Source organism: Megascapheus bottae, chromosome 3, assembly GCF_031878675.1.
Source record: "Megascapheus bottae isolate mThoBot1 chromosome 3, mThoBot2.hap1, whole genome shotgun sequence".
Taxonomy (NCBI): domain Eukaryota; kingdom Metazoa; phylum Chordata; class Mammalia; order Rodentia; family Geomyidae; genus Megascapheus; species Megascapheus bottae.
The window spans coordinates 46,995,012-47,021,220 of NC_143511.1; the positions used below are offsets into that span (position 1 = coordinate 46,995,012).

The following is a 26,209-nucleotide window of genomic DNA, read 5'->3' on the forward strand; positions in this document are numbered from 1 at the left end:
TTTTTCTAAATCTAGTAATTATGTATAAAACAATAATAATTAGTACTGTTAATAGGTTCAAGTGAGGAAGTGCTTAGTAATCCTATGATTCTCTATCAGTCATCTGCTGTTTGCTTTAGACTATCCTAAAACATCATAACTTAAAGCAACAACAGCAACTTATTATTTATATTATTATTTCTTTTGCAATTCTTTTCTGAGTTCTCTCAGATGTCTGTATTCATCTAAACCAAGGGAATCTTTATCTGACTATAAGATCCAAAATAGCTCTCAGTCACATGGTTGCTAATTAATTGTCTGCTAGTACTATTCCCCATGATCTTTCTTTCATTTCTTTTCTATGCAAGGTGATCTCAACAAAGCATTTCATGAGTGCAGAGAAAGTTACAATGCTTTGAGGTCCAGGATTTAAAAGATGTCATTTTTGTCACATTTTTTCAGTGAAAGTAAATCCCAGATCAGATTAGGTTCAAAGAGGGTAATAAAAGGATTTTACCACTTGATGGAAGGAACAGCAAATTACTTATTATCATGAGCAGTTAATTATAGTTCATTTGTAAATCTAGTATTCATGCTACATGATCTTATTGGAAGATCAAAATTCTTAATTACTCATACATTTACATTTTATTACAACCATTCAGATTTCTTAAAAGTATATTTGGAATATGTACTATCAGCTGCAATTTGCTACAGTTGCTATATAAAAAGTTTTATATTGGTTATATTATTGCTATTTGAGTATATAAAATAGAAAATACAGATTTTAGTTATTTGCCAAAATTGTTTTTCTTAAAATAGCATTTCTTTGGTTTTATATGTTTAAAAGGTATGTTGGAATTTATTTTTAATCTAGAATGCAACTAATGAACTGACTAAACAATCATCAAATATGAAGTCTCTGAAATTTGAACTCTTAGCAAAAGAAGAACACATAAAGGAAATACATGAAAAGTATGTTTTTCATATTTCTATCCATTGTATTTGGTGCCACCTAGTGGAAGTCAACTCTATTAAACACTACACCCCCCAAAACAATGCCAATCACTTACATTGAGATTTTACTTGGTTCATGTTCAATCTTACATAAAATGGAATTTTAAAGAATACTGAACATAAGCATGATTACTGTGTCATTTCTGTGATAAATATGTTACTATTTTTAATTAAGATAATATTGAAAATTAGATTTATTAGCCATTTGATTTGAAACTGATAGTTTCAAGATTGAATAAAAATGTTTAAAATGGGTCAATTGTGTGAGCAAAATATATAGAGTGATACTTCCACTGAGTTTATTAATAAGTTAAGGTTATGAAGCTAATATGGAAAAGGGGAAATTTTGTTTATATTTAAAACAAATTTTTTTTACTATATAAAGAAGGAATTCTAAATTCCTTATCACATTGGATGAAAGTGATTTTCCTTTATTTTTTAGCTATACAAAAGATTATAAATGCTAGTATGTTTAGATAGAAGTTCAGGCACCATTATATGTATTTCATATATTTGCCTATATACTACATAATAAGTAACAATCACTTAAAACTGATTTTAGTAGACAAACCATTATACAAAAGCATTGATTAATATTTTAAAGAATATAATAAAGTTTGGACAAACTATCAGACAAAATGATTGGTTAATGTTTTTATCTGATAATATATTAAAATTTACTTATTGATCAAGAGATGATCTTGATTATTTTTTAACAGTGACCACTTCAGAGAAACACTTAAAATTGTGGCTCTTCCACCTAGTAGTTTTTTGCCTTGAATTAATTTAGCTTTTAAGAGCAACAGATGAATTAATATGGATAAAGTAGTTGCAAGAGTGACTAGCACATAAGCATTCAGTAAAGTTTAGCTGTTATTATTATTATTTTAAGCAACAATAACAGTATAAGTACTAGATGTAACATACTTAATATTTCATCATCTTAACATACACATGAATCCCATCTCAAATTATTATATAAACCATCATATCTAATTTTAGTTGCATAGACAAGATTTTAAACATCTTTTTTTAAACTATGGGATTGATTCTTAACATTGTTAGGGATTCTATTGTATATCACCTCAATTTTTCTAAGCAGGCAAATGTAATTTAAATACAATCATTCTGTTTTATGAGTTTTAATAATCATTTTGCTTTAAGGAATACATATGAGACTGTAATAACCATGTCACATTCAGGTCATTTTATTCAGTGCAGTTTATTTTACTAGTTTATAATTTCACCTATATCTGATGACTGACAATTAATAGTAGGTATAACACTGGACATACTCTATAAGCTATGGAATTATTAAGAATATCTATTTTCTTGATAGAATACTTCTTTTTACTTTTAAGGATATCTCGCATGGAGAGAGATATAACCATGAAAAGACATTTGATAGAGGATTTGAAATTTCGACAGAAATTGAATTCAGAAAGCCATGAGAGTTTTAATGAAATGCTAGAAAATCTTGAAAGAAAGGTATAACTTTTGTGTTCGCTGACACTAAAAGAGTACCTATTGTATGTACTTTCTTAACTTACATATCCAGTACTAATAAAATTATAGGATACACAGTTAATTTAAGCTATGTTATTGAGCTGTGAATGTGATTTAATGGTAGAGTGCTTGCCTAGCCTTCACAAAGCCCTGGGTTGAATTCCTTATTACTACATAAACAAAAAAGCTGGAAGTGGTGCTGTGGCTCAAGTGATAGAGGCTAGTCTTGAGTAGGAAAGAAACTCAAGGACAGTGCCCATACTCTTGAGTTTAAGCCCCAGGACTGGAAGAAAAGAAAAATTATTTTCTTTGAAAATACGATTTTTGTCCTAAAATTCAAGACTTCATAAAATCCCATAAACAATATATTCACACATTCTATTTCTATTTGTAACTGTGCCATAGGAATATACATTTAATTTTCAAAATCTTCATTTCTTTTGTACATGATTACATTTTGATCAGTATTTTGAGTATTTTCTTTTATTGAAAGCTACAGTATATAAAACTAGAATCATGTTTATATACCAATATAACTATTACCAACAATAACCATAAATATTCTGAAAAAGTGTTTGTTTGTTTTTGTCTGTCGTGGGACTTGAATCTGGGCCTAGACGTTGTATCTGAGCTCTTCAGCTCAGAGCTACTACCCTACCCCTTGAGCCACAGTGCCACTTCTGGTTTTCTGGTGATTAATTATAGATAAGAGCCAAAGGAACTTTTTATAGTGCCTGGGCTGGCTTTGAACCGTGATCCACAGATCTCAGCCATCTGAGTAGCTAGGATTACAGGTGTGAGCCACCTCACCCTGCTTCTGCATTCTTAATTATTTATACATATAAGGTACTTACATATAAAATACTTGTGTAATGTTTACAAGTAGAAAATTTTCATTTATAAAATGAAAATGTTGACATTTGTAAACCTCATAAAGCAGCTCAACCTTTGGTTGTTACTAAAGAGAATATCATTCCTAAAAGACCATGTACTTTACTTCAATTGTTGACATTAAAAGGTCTATCTGTTAACTCAAATGGATTTAAGGCAGAAAATTTAGAGAAATGTGATATAAATGATAATTAGTACCTATCAATCCTGTCATTTTTTTCAATTTTACCCTTTAACATTTGTTAATTTTTAAATTTGTCTAGTAATTTCAAGGAGAGTTTATGATTTTAGTATGTTATATTTTAGTTAAAAACCTTTTCGATTTAAAATGGTTAAAATGCTATTATTTATTTCTTAATTGTACATATTTTCCATTTTGTAGATTTTTAATTTTTATCATTGACTTGACAATTGTCATTTTCTTCATAATATGAGTTAGTACTATTATCATGCCTTTAGACATAAGTTACTTTTATGATTTTACTGTAGGTAAAGACATTAACTGAAGAATGTTCCAATAAGAAGGTATCAATCGATTCATTAAAACAAAGACTTAATGTTGCAGTCAAAGAGAAATCACAGTATGAACAGATGTATCAGAAAACTAAAGAGGAATTAGAAAAAAAGGTATAATTTTAAATATATTAGTCTAAAAATAAAGTATAATAATTTCTTTTATACTTTTTAACATTGTCACTTTTTAACACTTTAACACTTTTAAATTGTCACTGTATGAGATAGTAAAAAGTTTCACATAACTTCAAAGAACATTGATTTTACATGAAATACTAAGAGTTTGTACATTAGTTACACTGCTGGATTAGCAAAACTAAACATAAGTGTTGGTTTTTCCTAAATAAAAAAATACATATGTAGAGCAATAAAGCCATTTTTCGGACTCATCCCTTAACTCTCCCAATTCTGTGCACAGATTTTTAAAAATTATATGTTTACTGATTTCTTACAGGATCTCAGACTTACTCTTCTAACATCAAAAGTAAATGAGACTGAATCTGCAATTGCAGAAATTGAGATAGCAGCATCTAAACAGCTGCAGGGATTGGCACTGCACACTGAACAGATCCTAGAAGGTACACAGAAGAAACTGCAGCTAGCCAGTGAGAAAGGGAAAGAGTTCATCATATTTGTGAAGGTATGAATTAGTTGTGACCTACTTGACTTGCATTTAATTCATATAAAATATGCTAGGGTCTGCTTAAGATGATTTTCTGTCTTCTTAACCCTCAGAACATTTCCTCCTACTCTATGGATTATAACATTCAAAATTCTCTGTAAAATATGTTTGTTTGAATTTTGAAATTTCCTTCACTATTAACTATTATCTTTTATATCAGATTAGTAACTGTAGTAGTTAAGCCAGAAATGTAGCTTTGAGATTAAAGAATTGAATTATTTTAATTATATCCTCATTCTGAAAATCACCCAAAGAATAAGAACAAACAGAAATTTCCTCTATGTTCAGTAAAGCCCAAAGACATTTGAACTCTAGTCTAAAAATTATTAAGACATAGACTATATAAAGGAGTAGTAAATTATTGAGAAGACTGATGAAGTACCTGGAGAGCAGGAATGGAAAAAGTGTGTCATCTAGAAGTTACCAAAAACAGCAAAGAATCACAGAAAGGCATAGGAATTGATTTCACAGAGAACCAGCAGAGATGTGAATGCTGGAAGAGGGGCAGATATGCAGCTAAAATATATGCTTTGCTGTTGGTTTGCATTTTCACCCCTTTTTAGATTCAAAGGTACTAAGGATTGGAGTCATTGATTTTTCTGTACCTTTTGATCCCACTATGATTTGATTATTCTGGTTAATGCCTTTTGTTCTTCTGTGTACTATAGTTAGTATGTACTTTTATTTCCACTAGATAGATAATGATGAGGTCCTTAAAAGCTGAGACAATATTTTATGAATCCTTATATGTACATATACCATCGTATCTTGCAAAGGATAGGCACAGAATAATGATCACTAATTAAACTTCATTGAGTATGAAATTGTAATGCCAGTTGTATTTTACGAAAAAGAACTAAGATACTTTATAATGGGAAAGTTACTCCTTTCTTCCTCCATCCCCCACACTCCCATAATGCAGTATTGAGAGTCTTTTTCTCAGTCTGATGAGACTGGGATTTAAAAAAAAAACTCATTATAAAAGTGATGTACAAAGGTTACAGTTACATAACTCATGTAAAGAATACATTTCTTCCAATCCACGAGCATGGGAGATTTCTGCTTTACTTTCTTTTTTTTCATTTATGTTTTTTTATATATTTTTATTGTAATTAATAGAAGGGTTACATTATATTTGCCAGATAGAAGGTGCATTAATTCATATACATTGATACCCTTTCTCAAGTCTTGGTACCCATTTCCCTACCCCCCACCCCACCCCTCATCTTGTTTTCCCCCCTTCCCTATCCAATTTCAAATAACCAAATACAAATATATCCAATATATCAGATAAAGTGAGATACTGTAACAGTATGAGATAACCAAGGGACAGCAAAAGAGATGAGAGATAACATAGTACATTAAGGACAACAATCACTCATTATATGGCTTTTGTTTCTATATCCTAGAGGTCCTTTCATTTAGCATCATACTATATGGCCTTACGTATCTAGGTTTTGCTCTATTGCAAATCTCTGCTAGGAGAGTCCAAGGTTTCTATTGATTATGACAAAGGAGGGAAAACATTGAGCCTATGTTCCTTTGAGTCTGGCTTACTTCACTTAATATGATTTTTTCTAAGTCTTTCCATTTCCTTACAAATGGGGCGATGTCATTCTTTCTGACAACACATAGAATTCCATTGTGTACAAATACCCCATCTTGGTGATCCACTCATCAATTGAGGGACGTCTGGGTTGGTTCCATATCTTTGCTATGGTAAATAATGCTGCAATGAACATCATTGTGCTAGTGGATTTAGTATGTCCTTGTTTCTGGACAATTGGGTAAGTGCCTAGTAGTGAAATTACTGGGTCATAGGGGAGCTCTATGTTTAGTCTTTTGAGGAACTGCCATACTGCTTTCCATAGTGGTTAAACGAGTTTGCACTCCCTCCAACAGTGTAGTAGTGATCCCTCCTGGCCATATCCCCTCCAGCATATGTTGTTATTAGTTTTCTTGATCCTGGCCATTCTAACTGGAGTGAGGTGGAATCTAAAAGTTGTTTTGATTTGCATTTCTTTTATGGTCAGAGATGTCGAGCATTTCTTCATGTGTCTATAGGCCATTTTGTTTCTTCTTCAGAGAAGACTCTCTTTAAGTCTTTGACCCATCTTTTAATGGGATGGTTGTTTCTTTGGAGATTAGTTTTGGAGTGCTTCAATTTTTGGAGCTGTTGATATATTTTAGATATGAGGCCTTTGTCCGTTGTATGGTTAGTGAAGATCTTCTATTCTGTAGGCTTCCTAATTAATTTACTAGCTATGTCCTTTGCCATACAAAAGCTCTGAAGTTTAATTCAGTCCCACTTATCCAGCCTTTCTCTGATTTGTTGTGATTCTTGGTCCTTATTAAGAAAGTTTCGACCTGTGCCAAGGAGGCTTAGTGTATCTCCTATTCCTTATTGTAAAGTTTTCAGTGTGTCTGCTTTTACCTCAAGGCGTTTGATTGATTTGGAGTTAATTCTACTGCAGGGTGACAAAGAAGGATCCAACTGTAGTTTTCTGCAGGTGCTTAACCAGTTCTGCCAGCACCACTTGTTGAAGAGGCTATCTTTCTTCCATTCTATTTTTTTGGCTCCCTTGTCAAAGATTAGGTGGCCATAGGTCTGTGGTTTAATATCTGGGTCCTTAGTTATATTCCATTGGTCTTCAGGCCTGTTCTTGTGCCAGTACCAAGCTGTTTTGAGAATTATAGCTCTGTAATGGAGTCTAAAGTTTGGTATTGAAGTTCCTCCTGGTAAGGAGTGTTTTTGCTATACGGGGTCTTTTTTTATTCCATATGAAATTTTGGACTGCCTCTTCTATTTCTTTAAAGAATGACATTGGGATATTTATGGGTATTGCGTTGAATTTGTAAATAGCCCTTGGCAAAGTTGTCATTTTCATGATGTTGATTCTTCCAATCGAGGAGCATGGGAGGTTTTTCCATTTCCTCAGTTCTGCTTTAATTTCCTTTTTCAGGGTTTGAAAGTTTTCATCAAAAAGGTCCTTTACATTCTTAGTTAAGATAATTTCTAGGTATTTTATTTTCTTTGAAGCTATTGCAAAAGGAGTTGCTTTCCTGATTATTGCCTCATTTCTCTCACTGTTGGAGTAGAGGAAGGCAGTTGATTTTGGGGGGTTAATTTTATACCCTGCTACCCTTCCAAAGTTTTGAATCAGCTTAAGAAGCTTGGGAGTGGAGTCTATAGGATTCTTTAAATACAGAATCATGTCATCTGCAAAGAGGGAAAGTTTTACTTCCTCTTTCCCTATTTGTATTCCCTTTATGCTTGCTTCTTGCCTTATTGCACTGGCTAGGAATTTTAATACTATGTTAAAGATGAGTGGAGAGAGTGGGTATCCTTGTCTCATTCCTGATTTTAGAGGGAATGGCTTTAGCTTTTCCCCATTAAGTATAATACTAGCTGTGGGGTTGTGATACACAGCCTTTATTATACTGAGGAATGTTCTATGGATTCCTAGTTTCTCCAGAGCTTTTAACATAAAGGGGTTTTGGATCTTGTCAAATGCCTTTTCTGCATCTTTTGAGACAATTATGTGATTTTTGTCCTTGCTCCTGTTGATGTGTTCAATTATATTAATTGATTTGCGTATGTTGAACCAGCTTTGCCTCCCTGTGATGAGTCCTGTTTGATCATAGTGTATAATTTTTTGATGAGTTGTTGTAGACGGTTGGCCAGTATTTTTTTTGGAAGTTTTGCATCGATGTTCATCAAAGAAATGGGTCTATAGTTCTCTTTCTTTGATGAATCTCTATTTGGTTTGGGGATGAGGGTTATAGTGGCTTCATAGAATGAGTTTGGTAAAGAGCCTTCATTTTCCATTTCGTTGAAGAGCTTGAGGAGTATTGGTGTGAGCTCTGCTTTGAAGACCTTATAGAATGCAGCTGTGAATCCATCTGGCCCTGGGCTTTTCTTAGGTGAAAGGTCTCTTATTGCCATTTCTATTTCAGTGCTTGAACTAGGTCTGTTTAGTTGGGTTAGTTCTTCTTGGTTCAGTGTGGGTATGTTAATATTGGCTAGAAATTCATCCATTTCTTCTAGATTCTTAAATTTGTTGGCGTTAAGGTTTGAGAAGTGTTCCCTCATGATGCTCTGGATCTTGGTAATTTCTGTCGTGATATTACCATTTTCATCTGCGATTTTTTTTATTTCAATATGCTCCCTTCTTTTTTTGGTAAGATTTGCTAAGGGTCTGTCAATTTTGTTAATTTTTTCAAAGAACAAACTCCTTGTTTTGTTGATTCTTTCGATAGTTTTTTTTTGGACTCCAATTCATTTAGTTCTGCTTTGATTTTATTAATTTGCTTCCTTTTACTGGGATTAGGGTTGGTTTGTTGCTCTTTTATGAGCAGCTTAAGGTGACACAGTAAATTGTTGGTTTGCGATTTTTCCAATTTGTTATTGTAGGCACTCAGTGCTATAAATTTTCCTCTGAGTACTGCCTTTGCCGTGTCCCAAAGGAGCTGGTATTTTGTGTGCTCCTTTTTGTTGAATTTCATAAACTGTTGGATTTCTGTTCTGATTTCCTTGATGACCCATTGGTGATTTAACAATGTGTTGTTCAATCTCCATGAGTTACAGGGTTTTCATTGGTGGAGATTAGTGTTCAGTTCCAATTTGATGCCCTTGTGGTCTGAGAGAGTGCAGGGAATAATTTCAGTGTTTCTGAATCTGCCCAGGTTTGTTTTATGCCCCAAAATGTGGTCTGTTTTGGAAAATGTTCCATGAGCTGCTGAAAAAAATGAATATTGTGTTGTTGCTGGGTGGAATATTCTGCAGATGTCTGTTAGATCTAGTTGCTCTATACAGTTGTTCAATTCTAAGGTTTCTCTGTTGAGTTTTTGTCTGGTTGATCTGTCCATAGTTGAGAGTGGTGTGTTAAAGTCACCAACAATCACTGTGTTTCAATTTATGTATGGTTTCAGTGAAAGTAAAGTTTGCTTGATGAAGTTCGGAGCTCCGGGATTAGGTGTGTAGATATTTAGGATGGTTATGTCCTCCTGGAGGAAAGATCCCGTTAATAGTATGTAGTAACCTTATTTGTCTTTTCTCACTAATTTTAGTTTGAAGTCTATTTTATCTGATATGAGGATGGCAACTCCAGCCTGTTTATGGGGGCTTGATATACTTTCTTCCAACCTCTCACTTTCAAAAAATATTTGTTTTTTGTGTTAAGATGTGTCTCTTGAAGACAGTAGAATGATGGATCTTGCTTTTTGATCCAACTAGATAGTCTATGCCGTTTAATTGGAGAGTTAAGTCCATTGATATTGAGAGTTAGGATTGAGAGTTATTTATTAGGTCCTACCATTTTTAAAAGCTTTCATTAGGGCCTGTGTCTTGACAGTTCTTGTGGTACTTAGATGGTATGAATTTTAGGTACCACTTCTTTCTCTGTATTACATTTGTGTTGGTTTTCTATGTGTAGAACATCTTTGAGAATTTTCTGTAATTTTGGTTTGGTTGCTATATAATATTGAAGCTTTTCCTTGGAATGGAATATTTTTATTGTTCCCTCGGTTATAAAGCAATTATGACTAGCTGTACTCTGTTGAAATATTCTTCTGTTTCCATAACTTCTTGTGGTTGGGTTATTTGGTCAGGCAATTAGATGTCCTATCTATATAGTGCCTATTTATAAATAGTGCCTATTTATAAGTGACAAACTTAGTAACTATATGTGTGGATAGTCTTACCATTGCAGGTGAATCTTCAGCTGCTTTTTTGAAGCTGAAACAAGCTGCCATCTGCACTCTAGAACCTCGGGCCTCTGTGGTCTCAGCACACAATATCCATCTCTGTCAGAAGTAATGTACCCACTACCTGATGAATGTAACTGCAACCCCTCTGTACATCACCTCAACAATAAAATTTTAAAAAATTTAAAATCTAAGAAAAAGAATATATTTCTTTTTGTACACTGTTACATCTTCTCTCACTCTCCTAATTTTTCCCTCCCAGATTGAGCTTCTTGCACTGCTTTGTCCTTCAGAAGATAGGCAATGTTAAAAATTGTCATTTCAGCCAGGTGCCATGGCTCATGCCTGTGGAAGTGGCAATTTGGCTTAAGTACTATAACGCTTGCCTTGAACAAAAAAAGCTCAGGGATAGTGCGCAGGCCCAGAGTTCAAATCTCAGGACCAGCAAAAGGTTTTCTTAGTGACTAATGAACTTTTGAAAGTAAAAAATAAAGACAATTTGTATAGTGTTTATAAAATGAGAATTTAAATACTTTCCTTATAGAATAAATTTATATTCCTACCTACTATCTTCATTCACAAATGACCCGAACATTTGACCCAGACTTTAGATTGTTCTGAGGCAATACATTAAAGTCATACTATTTTTCATTTTTAGTATGTTACCCCAATTCAACTGGGTTTTTTTGTTATTGTTGTTTTCTCTAGATAACTTGGTAGTTGAACATGACTTGAACCTCCTGTACAGAAATTATTCTGCTCAACATATAGTTTCTTTTAATTCTCCTTAGGTATTTATCTTATTTATAAATAATGCAATTCCTGCCTTAGAATTTGTATGTAAGTGACAAACAGCTACTTTTACAATATATGTCATATATTAAAAGAATATTTTTCATTTCCTTCCCCTTGTACTCCCCTAAAAATCAAAGCTTACGACATTGGAAGCTATTGTTAAAAATAGCCCAAGGACAAAAGAGCTAACTAGACATTCGTCAAAATAAGAAATAAAGATAGCTAATAAGTACATGAATAAATGCTTAATATTCCTGGCCCAAAAAAGAAATGCAAATCAAAACACATTGAGATTCCATCTCACTCCAATTTGAATGGCCATATTCAAGAACATAAATAACATACTAGGTAGAATGAGAGGGAAAAGAACCCTATTACTCTGGTGGGGCTATCATTTAGTGGAACTACTGTGGAAAGTAACTTGGAGCACCCTCAAAAACCTAAAAGTAAACTGGGCCCTGTAATCTGAGGATCACCATTTGAAATGAGCCCAAGCAGAAAAGTCTTTATGAGATCTTATCTCCAATAAGTTACTTCAGAAAAATGAGAAGTGGCACTGTGATTAAAGTGTTAGATCACAATAAAGCTCAGGGCCAGCATAGTGGCCCCAAGTTCAAGCTCCATGACTGGCAAAAAAAAAAACACTAAAATTCCAACTGCCCTATGATCCAGCCATGTTGGAGATGTTTATCCAAAAGATTGCAAGTCAGGATACAATAAAGACACTTGCACACTTACGTTCATTTCTACGCTTCACTATAGCCCGGTTATACAATCAGCCCAAATTATCCTACAACCAATATATGGGTAAGAAAATGTTGTGTATGCATCTGTGCATGTGTGCATATACACATGCTGCATATATCTATGCATGTATACATATATATATGCACACATGCAATGGAATTTCATTTATCAGGAAGAATAATATTGTATCATTTTCAGGGAAATTGATGTACTTGGAAGAAATTACTTTGCGTGGAGCAAGCCAGGGTTAGAGAGCATTTATTTTCTTTCTTATATGGAAGTTTGTTTTGAAATGTGTACATAAACATATAGTACAATGCATACAGGGCCATATACATATATACATGATCAAACTGATTGAAATATGGTATGTTTGAATGGGAGATATTTCCCTTTAAAGAGTAAAGCAGTGTGAGGGATAAGGACATTGTCAGTTGTTTTCCTTATAGAATTGGGGCATAACAGTTTCAATAAATTCTTAAGAAGCTGAGTGTAGTGGTTCAGATTACTCATAAACATAGCTACCACAGGAAAGGAGATACAAATGATTATGTTTCAAGGCCAGTCTAGGCCAAAATTAAGCAAGACCCCATCAAAACCTTACAGCAGGGCAGGTGGTACATGTTTGTGTTCTCAGCTGCACAAATATAGACAAGGGGATTCTGTCTAACTGGCCATGGCAGGAAGTACAATACCCAATCTTAAGACTAAAGTTATAAAGGCTGGAGATGTGGGTTAAATAGAGCACCTGTCTGGCAAGTGCAAGGCCTTGACTTCAAAACCTACTAGCACCAAAATATAAAAAAATCTTAAGGAGTCGATTTTAATATATCTTACTCTAAGAATGGTCTATATGCATAGTTTTCTGTGAAGGCAAGAATTGTGCTTTACCTTATTTGTATTAAAGGGTATATATAACTTCTATATGAACACTTTTTTACCATCACAATTCAATATGTGGAGAACTTTGTGTGTATGTGCACAAGTGCACGCACCTATATGTGTTCTATGTCAACAGAGAGAGTAAAGGAGGGTGAATGTGGCCAGAACCTTCTGTACATACTCAGGAAAAGAACAAAGAAGGTTGTTGAAATTTGATATGGAGAAAAGGGTGGAGAAGGGAATGTGATGGTAGGAGGTTGGTGGTAAGTCAAGGCATGTTTTATACATATATGATGTCAAAATAAGCCACTTGTAGAACTAGTAGATGATAACAAAAATATAAAAAAGAGAAGTCAAAAAGTAAAATAAATAGTAGTAGATCTTTCAAAGACCTCAAATGCACAAATCAAGATCTGTCTGTAATAATCTTACGTGATAAAATGACTCGAGTATAAAAATGATTTGGCATTTAAATATTTTAATATTATTTCTGCTTTGTCTTCATTATTACTTTCATATGAGCCTTTTTCATCATGTTATAGGCTTTGGTCAAAGAATTACAAAACAATGTCAATGTAATGAGGCGACAAATTAGAGAAATTAAAAAAACGCAGCAAAACAGGAATACTTCTAAAACCTCAACCCATAAGGCTCAGACACTGGCAGCTTCAATCCTGAATATTTCACGTTCGGACCTAGAGGAAATATTAGACACAGAAGATGAAATGGTAAGTTCATTTACATATTTAACAAAAAAGGCTTCACACTTAAGTGCCTACTTCATTTGCTTTATAGCTGTTAGGATTTCAGTTTTAACATCATATTCACGAAGGAAAAATTGTTAAGGTTCCAAGAAAGATGCACACTGAGCACTAATTAGCTCAAAACATTGTTTAAAAATTTTAACTGTGTTGGGGCTGGGAGTTTGGCCTACTGGTAGAGTGCTTGCCCAGCATGCACAAAGAGCCAGGTTCGATTCCTTGGTACCACGTACATAGAAAAAAGCCAGAAGTGGTGCTGAGGCTCAAGTAGTAGAGCTATATAGCCTTGAGAAAGGCCAAGCACAGTGCTCAAGCCCTGAGTTCAATCCCAGGACTGGCAAAAAAAAAAAAAAAAAAGAAAGAAATTTAACTGTGTAATCAAACAATTAGCCTAGATTTGTAACCTTTTGAATTGCTTGCTAGTTATGTTAATTTCCTTAATTTTCTTTTTTTTAATTGTTATTGTAAAGGTGTGCATAGAGGTTATAGTTACATAAGCCAGGTAATGAGTACATTTATTTTTGAACAGGGTCACTTCTTCCACTATTTTCTCCCAATTTTTCCCTCCAGACAAGTCCCTCCCACCCCAAGTTGAATAGTGTATAGTTTTGGGTTTGTTTTTTTTTTTTTTTTTGGTGGGTCATGGGGCTTGAACTCAACCTGGGCACTGTCCCTGAGTTCTTCAGCTCAAGGCTACCACCCTACCCCTGGTCCGGGGCATTGTCCCTGAGCTTATCAACTAAAGGCTACTTGAGCCAAGTCCCACTTCCCATTTTCTAGAGGTTAATTAGAGATAAGAGGCCCAGGTCTTTTTGTGCCTGCGCTGGCTTTGAACCTTGACCCTCAGATCTCAGCCTCCTGAGTAGCTAGTAGAATAGTATATTTTTAGCATAGTGTCTAGTGAGTATCACTGCTGCATTTGTTCACTCTTTGTCCCACTATTTCTGTGCTCCCCCTTATCCTTCTCTAAATAGATAAACTTAAGCACTAGAATCAAAAGCAGTATCCAAAGAGAATAAAAAGAGGCAAAATTGGAGTTCATTTCAATAAACATAATTTTACATGATCATATGTACATAGTTATTGAACCTTTGTGATCCTTTCCTAAGAATATCCTTGTTAGCATTGGTGGTATAGTGGCAGCTGCCTTCCTCCATTTTCTTTAATTTGATTAATTCTATTTTGTAAGCCAGTATTCTTTTTTTGTTTTTTGTTTTTCTTTTTAAATTCAAACAAGTCTTCAGAAGTGTGCTAGGAAGAATTCCCAGACTCAAGGTCTTCTTGCCTCGGTCTCTCATTGAAGCTACTATTTTCCCCATTTATTTGTATATTTATACATATATGTATTTGTATATATATATTTTTTTTTAATTTGAGTACTGGGAATTTAACTCCAGATTTTGTGCTTGAGTAGAGGCAAATACTCTACCACTTGAGCCATGGCCCCAGCCCTTTTTACTTTAGTTTGTTTTTGGTATGATTCTCATACCTTTTCCCTCAACGAACATTAGATTACCATCCTCCTATTACTTCCATATCCAGAGTAATTCTAATTATATGCATACACAGCCACATCTGGCTCTGAATATGAAGGATGGCGGTTAAATGCAGGGCCTTACTTGCTTGACCTGCTCAGCTGGGGCAACTACTGGTGCTATACATACATCATAGAGGGAATCCCACAGACTATTTTGCACAGTTAGTTTCAAATTTCTTCAAATCTCAGTTTCTGAAGTATTATATGTATGAACCAGTAGTGCTTGGCATGGCAGTATTTTTAATCAAGCCAGTTTGAATTGATTCAGTTAACAGAATCACCATTGATTCGATTTAAAAAAAAATTTCCTACATGATTTTTTTAAATTGACTTTTCCTACTAAATTCAAAATTACTTTTATCAATAGATTTCTTTAAAATGACCTGTTAAAATATTTATTGTTTTAAATTGAGAAAAATACTTTTGATGCATCAATTAAATGCATGAATGCATAGGTCTTCATTTTAGCATTTAATTTTGGCATTGATAGCTACCACATAAACAGGAAACTTTCATCCACACAGTATGTACTTTGGAAAAAATAAAAATGATACATTTAAATGTTTTTATGAGACTATCTTCCTTCCATACACTCCATCAGCTCCTAAAAGATATTCCGTGGGAGAGCAATCTGTAAATTCCTTTAACTGTTAACAATTCTTTGAAAAGAGGCAAAAAAATTCTTCAAGTATTATTTTTATCCTATAAGTGAATAAAATAGTAGTGAATTATATTTTCCACTATTAGCAGTAAACACCACAATGTTTGTGACTATAAAATTCTGAATTTTCAAATTTAAGACTATTATCAAATTTAGTATCAAATATAAGACACATAGATTATGGAAATACTTTTAGCAAGGATGCTGTGTTTTATTACACATATTTAATTAGTTTCTTTATTAATAATAAAAAACAAAAATTAGGATTCAGACTTCTATTGTTGTCTAGGAGTTTTAATATAAACATATCTAGCAAAATATCTCATGTCAGCATGTATATGTGCATACATACATATGTATACACATTTGGAAAAACACAACTACTGCCTTTATTTGATATTTTTATGTTTTCTCTGGGATGCCAAATTTTGAAAAAAGCACCCATTTTGAATGAAAACATTAGGATGCTTACTCCATTTAAACCTAAATGGCTTACAACAGGGTCTGTTGTTATATCTCAAAAATGATGACACATTTGTGTGTGAAGAAATGGCACAGTTGCCTCTGGGCAGATGCAAGTGGAGCCAGAGTACATGCACAGTATATTACATTCCATATTCAAATTCAAACAAAAATTTCTGAAAAATATCTATGTACTTTGATCTACTTACTAGTTCTACTTATAGACCAGAGCCTTTTTACATTGATAACTGCATTTGTTTGGGATCTGAGGAATTGATGTCTTGTCCAAGGAAAGTCCAGAGAATTTTTTTGTGTGTGCAGGAACTGGAGTATGAAGTCCCCATGCTTTTATGTGGCTTTTTCCCTCAGAGCTAGTACTATTTCAAATGAGTCATGCTCCACTTTGGCTTTTAACTAGTTAATTGGAGATAAAAATCTCAAGAATTTCTCTGTCCAGAATGGATTCAAATCCTTATTGTCATATTTCAGCCCCCTGAATAGCTAAGATTAAAGACCTACTAGCACTCAGCTCAATTTAAGTCCTTAAAACTGCATCAGATTAATAAAATCATGTCCAAAGCTGTGAAATTCTTGTAAAGTTCCTAGCTTGAAGCCTGGTATGTAGGAAATTGCAACAAATATTACTTATCAAATATTTTGTAAGCCCCATTTTTGTGAATATGTAAATTTAAATAAAAATCAAATATATATATGAATACATGATAATTTCAGAAATAAATTTTGGCTTACAAGTAGTGACTTCAGCACATTAAGTTGAATTGTCCTTTGCTTCTTAGTAAACCGTTGGATTTTTTTCTTTTCCTTTTTTTTCATATATTTTTATTGTAATTAATAGAAGGGTTACATTATGTTCGCCAGATAGACGGTGCATTACTTCACAGACATTGATACCCTTTCTTGTGTCTTGGTCCCCATTTCCCTCCCCCCACCCCAGACCCTCATTTTGTTTTCCTTCCTTCCCTATCCAATTTCAAATAACCAAATACAAATATGTCCGATATATCAGATAACAAAATGAGGTACTGTAACAATTTGAGATAACCAAGGGACAGCAAAAGATATGAGAGATAACGGTACATTAAGGACAACAATACTCATTATATGGCTTTTGTTTCTATATCCTAGAGGTCCTTTCATTTAGCGTCATTCTATATGGCCTTATGAATTTACGTTTTGTTCTATTGTAAACCTCTGCTACTGATTATGACAAATGAGGAAAACCATTTCCTTTGAGCCTAGCTTACTTCACTTAAGATGATTTTTTCTAAGTCTTTCCATGTCCTTTCAAATGGGGCAATGTTGTTCTTTCTGATGGCAGCATAGAATTCCATTCTGTATAAATACCACATCTTGTTGATTCACTCATCAACTGAAGGGCATCTGGGTTGGTTCCATATCTTTGCTATGGTAAATAGTGCTGCAATGAACATCATTGTGCTAGTGGCTTTAGTATGTCCTTGTTTCTGGATGATTGGGTAAATGCCAAGTAGTAGAATTGCTGGGTCATAGGGGAGTTCTATGTTTAGTCTTTCGAGGAACTGCCATACTGCTTTCCATAGTGATTGAACAAGCTTGCACTGCCACCAACAGTGTAGTAGTGATCACTCCTGGCTACATCCCCTCCAGCATCTGTTGTTATTAGATTTCTTGATCCTGGCCATTCTAACTAGAGTATGGTAGAATCTTAGAGTTGTTTTGATTTGCATTTCTTTAATGAAACCGCTGGATATTTTAAGTCAACAAATGCTTAAATTTATCAGTCATGCCATTTGTATTCTGTTTGTAGCTATTGTTACCTGTTTCCATCTTCAGATTTTAAATGTCAGTCTTTTTGGATTTTGTGTGTGCGTGTGTGTGTGTATGTCTCTGTGTGTGTGTGTGTGTGTGTGTGTGTGTGTGTGTGTGTGTACGCGTACGTGCATGCACTCCAGTCCCAGGGCTTGAACTGAGGGCCTGAGCACTGTCCTTGGGCTTTCTCAAGGATAGGGCTCTACCACTTGAGCCACAGTACCACTTCCAGGTTTTTCTATGTATGTGGTACCAAGGAATCGAACCCCAGTCTTCATACATATTAGGCAAGCACTCTATAACTAGACCAAACTCCTGGCCCAAGTTTTTTGTTCTTTTTTTGGGGGGGGAAAAATTAAGTTTTCAAAAAAATCACACAGCTAATTATACTGGAATTTAGTATAATGGCTTTGTGATTTTTTAAAAGATTTTATTAACATTGTTTTTTACATCATATTTCAAATGTCATGTTTAACAAAAAAGTATTCAAGTGTTCCTTTGGTCTTGACTTATCTCACTCAACATGATTTGCTCTAGTTTCATCCACTTCCCAGCAAATGCCATTACTTTAGCTTAGTCGTTGGCGATGTAGAATTCCATTGCATATATATATATACATATACATATATATGTACCACATTTTTTGTATCCATTCATCTGCAGTAGGACATCTGGGTTGTTTCCATCGCTTGGCTATTGTGAACAGAGATGAACATGGCTGAGCAGTTGTCCTTATCATATCCTGGGTTAGGATGCCCATGATCATACTACCAGGAGGGGTATGTCGGGATCATATTGAAGGTCTATTTTCAGTTTTTTAAGAAACCTCCAAACTGCCTTCCAGAGTGCCTGAACCACTTTACATTCCCACCAGCAGTGCAGTAGGGTTCCTCTTTCTCTACAACCCCTCACAACATTTGTGGTTGTCTGAGTTCAGAATATTGGCCACTCTACTTGGAGTAAGGTGATATCTTAGGGTTGTTCTTATTTGCATTTCCTTTATGACCATGGATGATGAGTATTTTGTCATGCTTTTCTGCCATTGGTAGAGTGCTTGCTTAGCATCCACGAAGATCTGGGTTCAATTCCTTGGACCACATACATAGAAAAGGCTGGAAGTGGTGTTGTGATGGCTCTAGTGGCTGAGCTCTAGCCTTGAGAAAGCCCAAGGACAGTGCTCAGACCCTGAGTTCAAACCCCAGGACTGGCAAAAAAAAAAAAGAAAAAGTTTTTTTTCTTTTATGAGGATAACTTAAGTGATTCATTTAGACAGCTTTGTCTTTATTTTTACTTGATTTGAACCGCTTTTACTCCCATTCAGTCCCTGTCTTGAGTTCTATTATGAAAGCAGAAATAAAATATTTATATGCTATTGTGAAATATAGAAGTATATCTTCCATATATTTGAAAAGAATCTAGGAATCAAGTATAAACAATCATGTATTTAAATATTTTTGCTTTGAGGGGACAGGCCACTCTTTAAAATCACATCACAGATACTCCTCTAGATTTATTTCCTATTCCCTAGTGTGATGAGGTTCATATAAATTCAATTAACCCAATGTTTCTATTTTTTTAGGAAATTGAAAAGGCAAAGATAGATGCTGAAAATGACAAGGAATGGCTATTGTACATTCAGAAACTTCTTGAAGGACAGGTATTTCATTTCTGTTTCATATATTAAAACTTTCCAATAATAATTCCAAGCCTCACACTTTTACTAGATGTCTCACTTTGCAAATACTTACCATTATTTACTTCTGTTAGGTAAGGAAGTACCTAAAAAAGTTAACCCTCTATTTGTACTTTTGGACTTAACAAATGAAATAAATGCCTTGGGAAAGAGCCAACATGGGTTTTGCAAATGCATTAATTAAATTATTGAGTCAACCTCTATACTTGCTAGACTGAAAAGGATCCATTCTCTCAGACCTCTTAGGAAAAGAGATTCTTTATTATGTGTCTTTAAAGTTAGTAGTTGATATGGACACCTGAGGAGTTCATGGGTTTCAGTGACCTTTTACTATGGACCTGTTTCCAGTCAATTCATGTTTTCCTCACAGCCAGACAGCTGTTTATTACTGTGTCTTCCCGCACTCTCTACAATATTTTCTACTGAGACCTCGAGCAGCTTGTTAGTGGGAAGTAAATATTGATTTGGCATCCTGTCAATGCAGAAAGAATGAAAAAATTTCCACCAGAGGCCCCTCAAACATTTTCCTATCGACATTTTCTGGGCCGAGTGGAAAGCTGCATAGAGGATGACAAGGCCAAGACGAGTTGAAATCCCTGAGGGGTCTATTGAGACTGCTGCTGTGACCTGTGTGATACTTTTTCTTCCCTTTCAAGTATTTTTTTTTAATACGCATATAGTCTTCTGGGATGTGCCCGTCTTGTAAGTGATCAAGGGCAGTTTATTGGCAGGTGAGAGCCCTGCTTTTCTAGTCATAGCCAGCTTTTGTTTTGACATCACTGACAGTGTGTAATATATTCTCAAACTTTTTCATCATAGTTCTTTTTGCTCATTCCAATTGCTTATTTCAAAATAGATCTGGAATAAGGAAAAGCTAAAATATATTTGTCAAAATAGCAAAAATTTTCATCCGTCTATGGTTTCAGGAGAAATTGTAACTGTTTCTGTGTAGAGATTGAAAATAGAAGCTGTTACTAAGTACAGTTACTTTAGGTTAACAAATGTAAAACATTTAATAAAGTCAGGAGTACGTAAGATATATATATAAACTATGTGAAATCATAATTAAATTTACATATTTCTGAAACATATAGAACTGTTCAATAATCATAGAAGGTGAAGGGGCCACATTTTGCTTGAAGTAAAGTGCAGATGCACACATACTAGACAAAAGCCTTTACACTGGCAACTTGCTTTTGAGTGGAGGGCTTATTTCTTAACCATAGTATGTGCCACAACACAGCCCTTACCTGCCATCTCACTAATCATTGTTAAAATGTTTTAAAAGGTTTTCGTGGGTTGAAATGATAAAAATGAACTTTTTAATGAAGTTTTGAAATGATCATCTTGTAGCCACATCATCAATTATGATCATAAAATAATAAATCAGTATTTACCTCTTTATTAAATGTCACTGAAGCTATACTGATACCAGATCTTTCTTTGATGAATACATGTAGAAATACATATACACATTATATATTCTATATTATCTAGCTATAAGCTTTTTCTGTCCAGTTAGTGTAAAAAATCCTGCTGAAAATGGCATCAGACTACTTAACACTGCAGTTTGATATAGTGCCTTTTAGTGCCACTGAGCCTGGACTCTGGAATATAATTGCCTGGTAGTATTGATTTAATTGCCCAGGTTTATTTGTGGACTCCTAATTATTGACTGGAGGTAAATTTAATGGAGCAGCCTTTATGAACACTGGGAAACCGCTGCTGTTGCTGTTATACATAATGAACTGCATCATGTGCCTTTAGATCATTTTTCAAGCTAATTTTATTCCACTTTGACAGTATGATAACATTTAAAAAGTCAAAGACTTTTTATTTTTATTACTAACATACATGGTTTTGCTGAGGTCTTTGGATTTTGTGAGAAAAAAATAGGGACTTCATTGGTTGCACTTGAATGTCACTCTATAATTATGCCCAAGAGAAAAATCTATAAAATAGAAAATGTCTTCTTTTTGTAGTTGTTGTTGCTGTTAGACTTCTTTTCTTCTTTCTTTCAATCCCAGCAATTATATTTGTCCTGGATTTTCAAAAATGCTTTCTTTTCAGACCAGTTTTTCAGTCACAGAATCATATGAAAAGAAGTATAAATACATTCATTTATATACTTTATGGATTATGCCTAATTGTAGTTGAGTTCTATATAATCTTTAAATTGTAAAGTAATTGGGCACATTCCCTTAAATGCTATTTAATTTAAAGTTGTATAGTACTGGAATATGTCAAAGATAAAATAAGAAATCTTCTTTTATACCCTCTCTCTGTGTCATACATTGTATAACAACCCTGAAATTTTAGGGGGTGAATAGGCCCTGTGTTTCATTTTAAGGAAAAGGCTACAAATATATTTGTTGTTAAAAATTAGCTTGAGAATGTTAATAAAATGTTTCAAAAAAATTAGCCTGGGTATGTGGAGTTTGGCCTAGTGGTAGAGTGGTTGCCTGGAATGCACAAAGACCCAGGTTCCTCCATATCACATACATAGAAAAAGCCAAAAGTGGTGCTGTGGCTCAAGTGGTAGAGTTCTAGCCTTGAAAAAGCCCAAAGACAATGCTCAAGCCCTGAGTTCAAGCCTAGGACCAGCAAAAAAAATTAGCCTGTAGCAGGAGAATGAGATCTGAGGGTCAAGGTTCAAAGCCAGCCTGAACACAAAAGGACCTGAGATTCTTATCTCCAATTAACCTCTAGAAAATGGAAAGGGGTCTTAGCTCAAGGTAGAGAGTTGAGCTGAAGAGCTCAAGCCTCATGCATGACCCATGAAAATAAATAAATAAATAATTGAAAAATGAAAAATTAGCCTGTATTCATTTGATGAAATTTTATACCAACAAAGTATTTACTATACAAAATAGAATAGCAGTTCTGCTCTGTGGCAATGTGGAAGTATGCAATGAGAGGCTAGTGCTGTTAGCCAAAAATGAATGCAGACCAAAATCTATAGAATCTTACATGTATTTGATACAGATGTAAACATATGTCCTCATTATTTCTAGTCATATGCAGTTGGTAATTTTATATATATATTCAATATTTTTCTGCAATTTACCTTTCTAATAGTAAGAACCACAGTGGGGAAAAAGCCTAAAATCTGCTTTTATTTTTCTACAACATAGTAGCTACCTTTCATTTCTTTGAACATTTGCATTTATATTAACTTTTTTTTTTTTAGTCAGTGGAGGGTTTGAATTCTGGGCCTAGGTACTGTCCTTAAGCTCTTCAGCTCAAGGCTATGGCCTTACTCCCTGAGCCACAGCACCACTTCTAGTTTTCTAGTGGTTAATTAGAGATAAGAGCCTCACAGAATTTAGTGCCTAGGCTGTCTTTGAACGGTGACCCTCAGATCTCAGTCTCCTGAGTAGCCTTCTGAGTAGCTAAGTAGGTGAGAGCTACGGAGTCTGGCTTATATTAACTTTTATGTTTTTAAGTTTTTTGTAATTTATGAAAAAATACAAACAAATCATTAAATGATATGTAAGATGGAAGAAGCATCCAAAACTATTTTTTTTCTGTAGAGATTGGAGGCGGGGAGGAAAATTAGGCTGGGACCACACTACACAAGCATGAGAAAATAGGGGATATAATCAAGAGTCTTCTTTACACGAATCTATGAGATTAACATGTAGAATGGTTTGAAAAGAAAAAAGGTTAGAAGCAGTAAGTTAGTCAAGGTGAAGAATAACAAGGGAGAGCTCCCCTATGTCTGGAAATAAAGTGTTAGTATATATGTAATTGACACCATTGTAAATAAATGTATGGCAGAAATGAGATTAGATGAAAAGGTCAAAAGAAGAGATGGTAATTTTAATGTCTTATGTGATGAGAAAGATGAAGATACCTTAAATAATTTAGAAATAAAAATGATAAAACTGGTTATATATCAAAGAGATATTGAAGCTATACAAAATTTGGTAGATTAGCTATTCAAGGTTTTTTTTTCTTTAATTCACCCCAACCTTTTGTCTGACTCGTCTCAGTGAAATGTAGGCATTTAATAATAAATTTCAAACCTGTATATGGACAATAAAAATTGATAGGCTTATATTGGAGCCATATTTAAAATTCTATATTTTTGCTTTTGGTTGTTGAAAATTTAATCAGACTTTAGTCAGTAGATTTTCTTTAGCTATAAATACTGGTATTCTTGTTAGTTGCTTTGCATCTTGCAAATGCTGAACTTTCCAGTGGTTTACTTTGCCCAGTGTCCTCTCTACAAAATGCGCTTACCTTCTATAGAATGTCCTGCAGTATGGCGTCAAGAAGGGTTTGCTAAATCCCCATGGTTTTTGTAAATAGATTATACTTGCAGCCTGAAAGTTAAGAGAAAGTTTAGCCTCACATCTTTGAAGATATTTATCCTGTGATTGCTTCCTATGTTTCACCTATGTTTCACGTATGTGTGCTCACATACATGCATACTTATACACTCCCTGTCTCACACACATAATCCTACATACTCAGTCACTCATAAAGATGTTCCTCATATATTGATGAAGAAGCAAAAATTGAAACTGGACTCAAGTCTTTACTAAGATTTTTTATCCTCTCATAATTTTCAGCTTACTTTAATGTCATCAGAAAAAGATATCTTTGTGATTTAAGTAAAAGGAACTCTTTAAAACAAATTTGTTTCTAATGTATTTATAACTTTTACTTTTTCTTACTCATTTGAGTAGCTGTGTAAATTTTATCTTCTATAATATGTGTTCTTGTACTATTGAAACATTTGAAAAATTTACATGGATAATTAATGACAGTCATTAATTAATCTTTTATTCCTGCAATGTACTAATGGAAAATAAAATAAAATATTGCCTTAAAATTATGAATACCCTGAGGATCTGTATAGAATAAAATGAAATGAGTGAAAATGGATGAAGGTAAGCACAAAGAGGCAATAAAATCTAAACATCATAACTTAAAATCTTCGTATAGAAGGTCTACACAAATCTCACTTCTAGAGCATACTCTCTGCCTACTGGACTACTAGGAAATCCAGTAACCACTGAGCAAGTCCTTTTTTAGCTTCATATGCTTTAAACTCTTAGTTTCTCTTTAGATGTAAACTGTCTCCTTGCAGTGGCCTTATAATCCAAAACATCTGGGCGGTGTCTTCTCTAACACTAGCCTGTGAAACACTCTCATGGCAGGTAACTAAAAGATCTTTAATGTCATTTATAATTAAAGATATCTTAAAAGGCATCAGGATGGAATGATAAATAAAATAATGCCTGTTAAAATGATCATTCACCAATGGAAATTTCTTTGCTTTTCACTCTTAGAAAGAGTAGTAATAGTTGAGGCCATAGGAAAATATATAGAAGACATGTAGTGATTTTCTTTGTCCAGTTATATAGTATGTGTTATTTACTTTACAAGCACATCTTTTTTTCTGGCAGTACTGAATTTAAACTCAGGACCATGGGCTTCTTTGGCTGGCATTTTACCACTTGAGCAATGCTTTGAGCTTGGCTTTTTCCAGATTAATTAAAGTAGAATCTCATACTCTTTCCTGCTGCTGCTGATCATGATTAATCACTGTTCTGTATTTTATTCTCCTCCATAGCTAGGATTATATATAAGAGCCTCTGGTTTCTAGAAAGTCACATCTTTTTTCCAGATGGCATATAATAAGCAAATAATGATTATGTGTTGAGTATACTCAATGAGCATGTACAATCCATTATTCACATCTTGCTAGATACTGTGGTAAATTAAACTTAAAATCAATAATTAACAAGAAACAGATGAATTTGACTTGCTTTTAGTTCTTTCCCAATTCCTTTGTTTTTTCCTGCTTTTACAAATAAGAGCTCTCAGTTCATGTTGCTCTAATGGAATGTCATAGGCTGAAGAGCTAAAATAACATTTTTCCCTATAGTTCTAGAGACGAAGTAGTCTAAGATCAAGGAACTGGCAGACCCACTGTCTTGTGTGGGCATTCTTCATTAATTGTGGAATATGGTCTTCTCATTGTGTTCTCACCTGGCAAATTTGCAGAGTGTGAGCACGCTCTGTCATAGAGTGTTAATCCCATTGATGAGTGATCCACTTTCATGACTTAATTACTTCCCAAAGTATTCATGCTGAAATACTATTATGTTGTGGGGAAAGGTGGAAGACAAATAGTTCATTAGAACAAGGGGCTACTGCTGATTACTTTTTAAAAAATCAGTTAAGCTGTTTCTTTTCCTGAATTTAGTGTTCATATTGGTGGGATACATGTCAGTATTCATTCATAGACTTTTTGAGCCCTCATATACTGTTTTTAATATCTACATAAGGATAGACTCCAGCTTGCTAACAATAGGCTATGCTATAAGCACGTACAGGCTTTTCTCTCTCTTGCTTAAAGGAGCATATGTGGAATAGACATGTCCCCTACCCTCTACTACACAGTTCTTGGATTTTGAGAAGAAAGTTAATCATAATAGGATGTACTGAAAACTGATATTAATACATGTTGGCTTAGTGTGAACCTCCTTTGTCTATAGACAATTAGGTCCTCTGGACAGTCTTACAAAGGATTGAAAAATGTGAGATATTAATA

The 26,209-nt window shown here is 34.1% G+C and overlaps 1 protein-coding gene across 1 annotated transcript in view; it reads left to right on the forward strand.

Moving 5' to 3' along the window:
* Positions 1-26,209, forward strand: part of Cntln (centlein) — a 197,786-nt gene that overhangs the window by 164,705 nt on the left and 6,872 nt on the right. The window contains exons 20-25 of the mRNA XM_090330032.1: positions 857-954; positions 2,358-2,484; positions 3,883-4,020; positions 4,361-4,546; positions 13,261-13,446; positions 19,528-19,605. Of these exons, the coding sequence (XP_090186158.1) occupies positions 857-954; positions 2,358-2,484; positions 3,883-4,020; positions 4,361-4,546; positions 13,261-13,446; positions 19,528-19,605 (813 nt within the window). The remainder of the gene's footprint in view (positions 1-856; positions 955-2,357; positions 2,485-3,882; positions 4,021-4,360; positions 4,547-13,260; positions 13,447-19,527; positions 19,606-26,209) is intronic.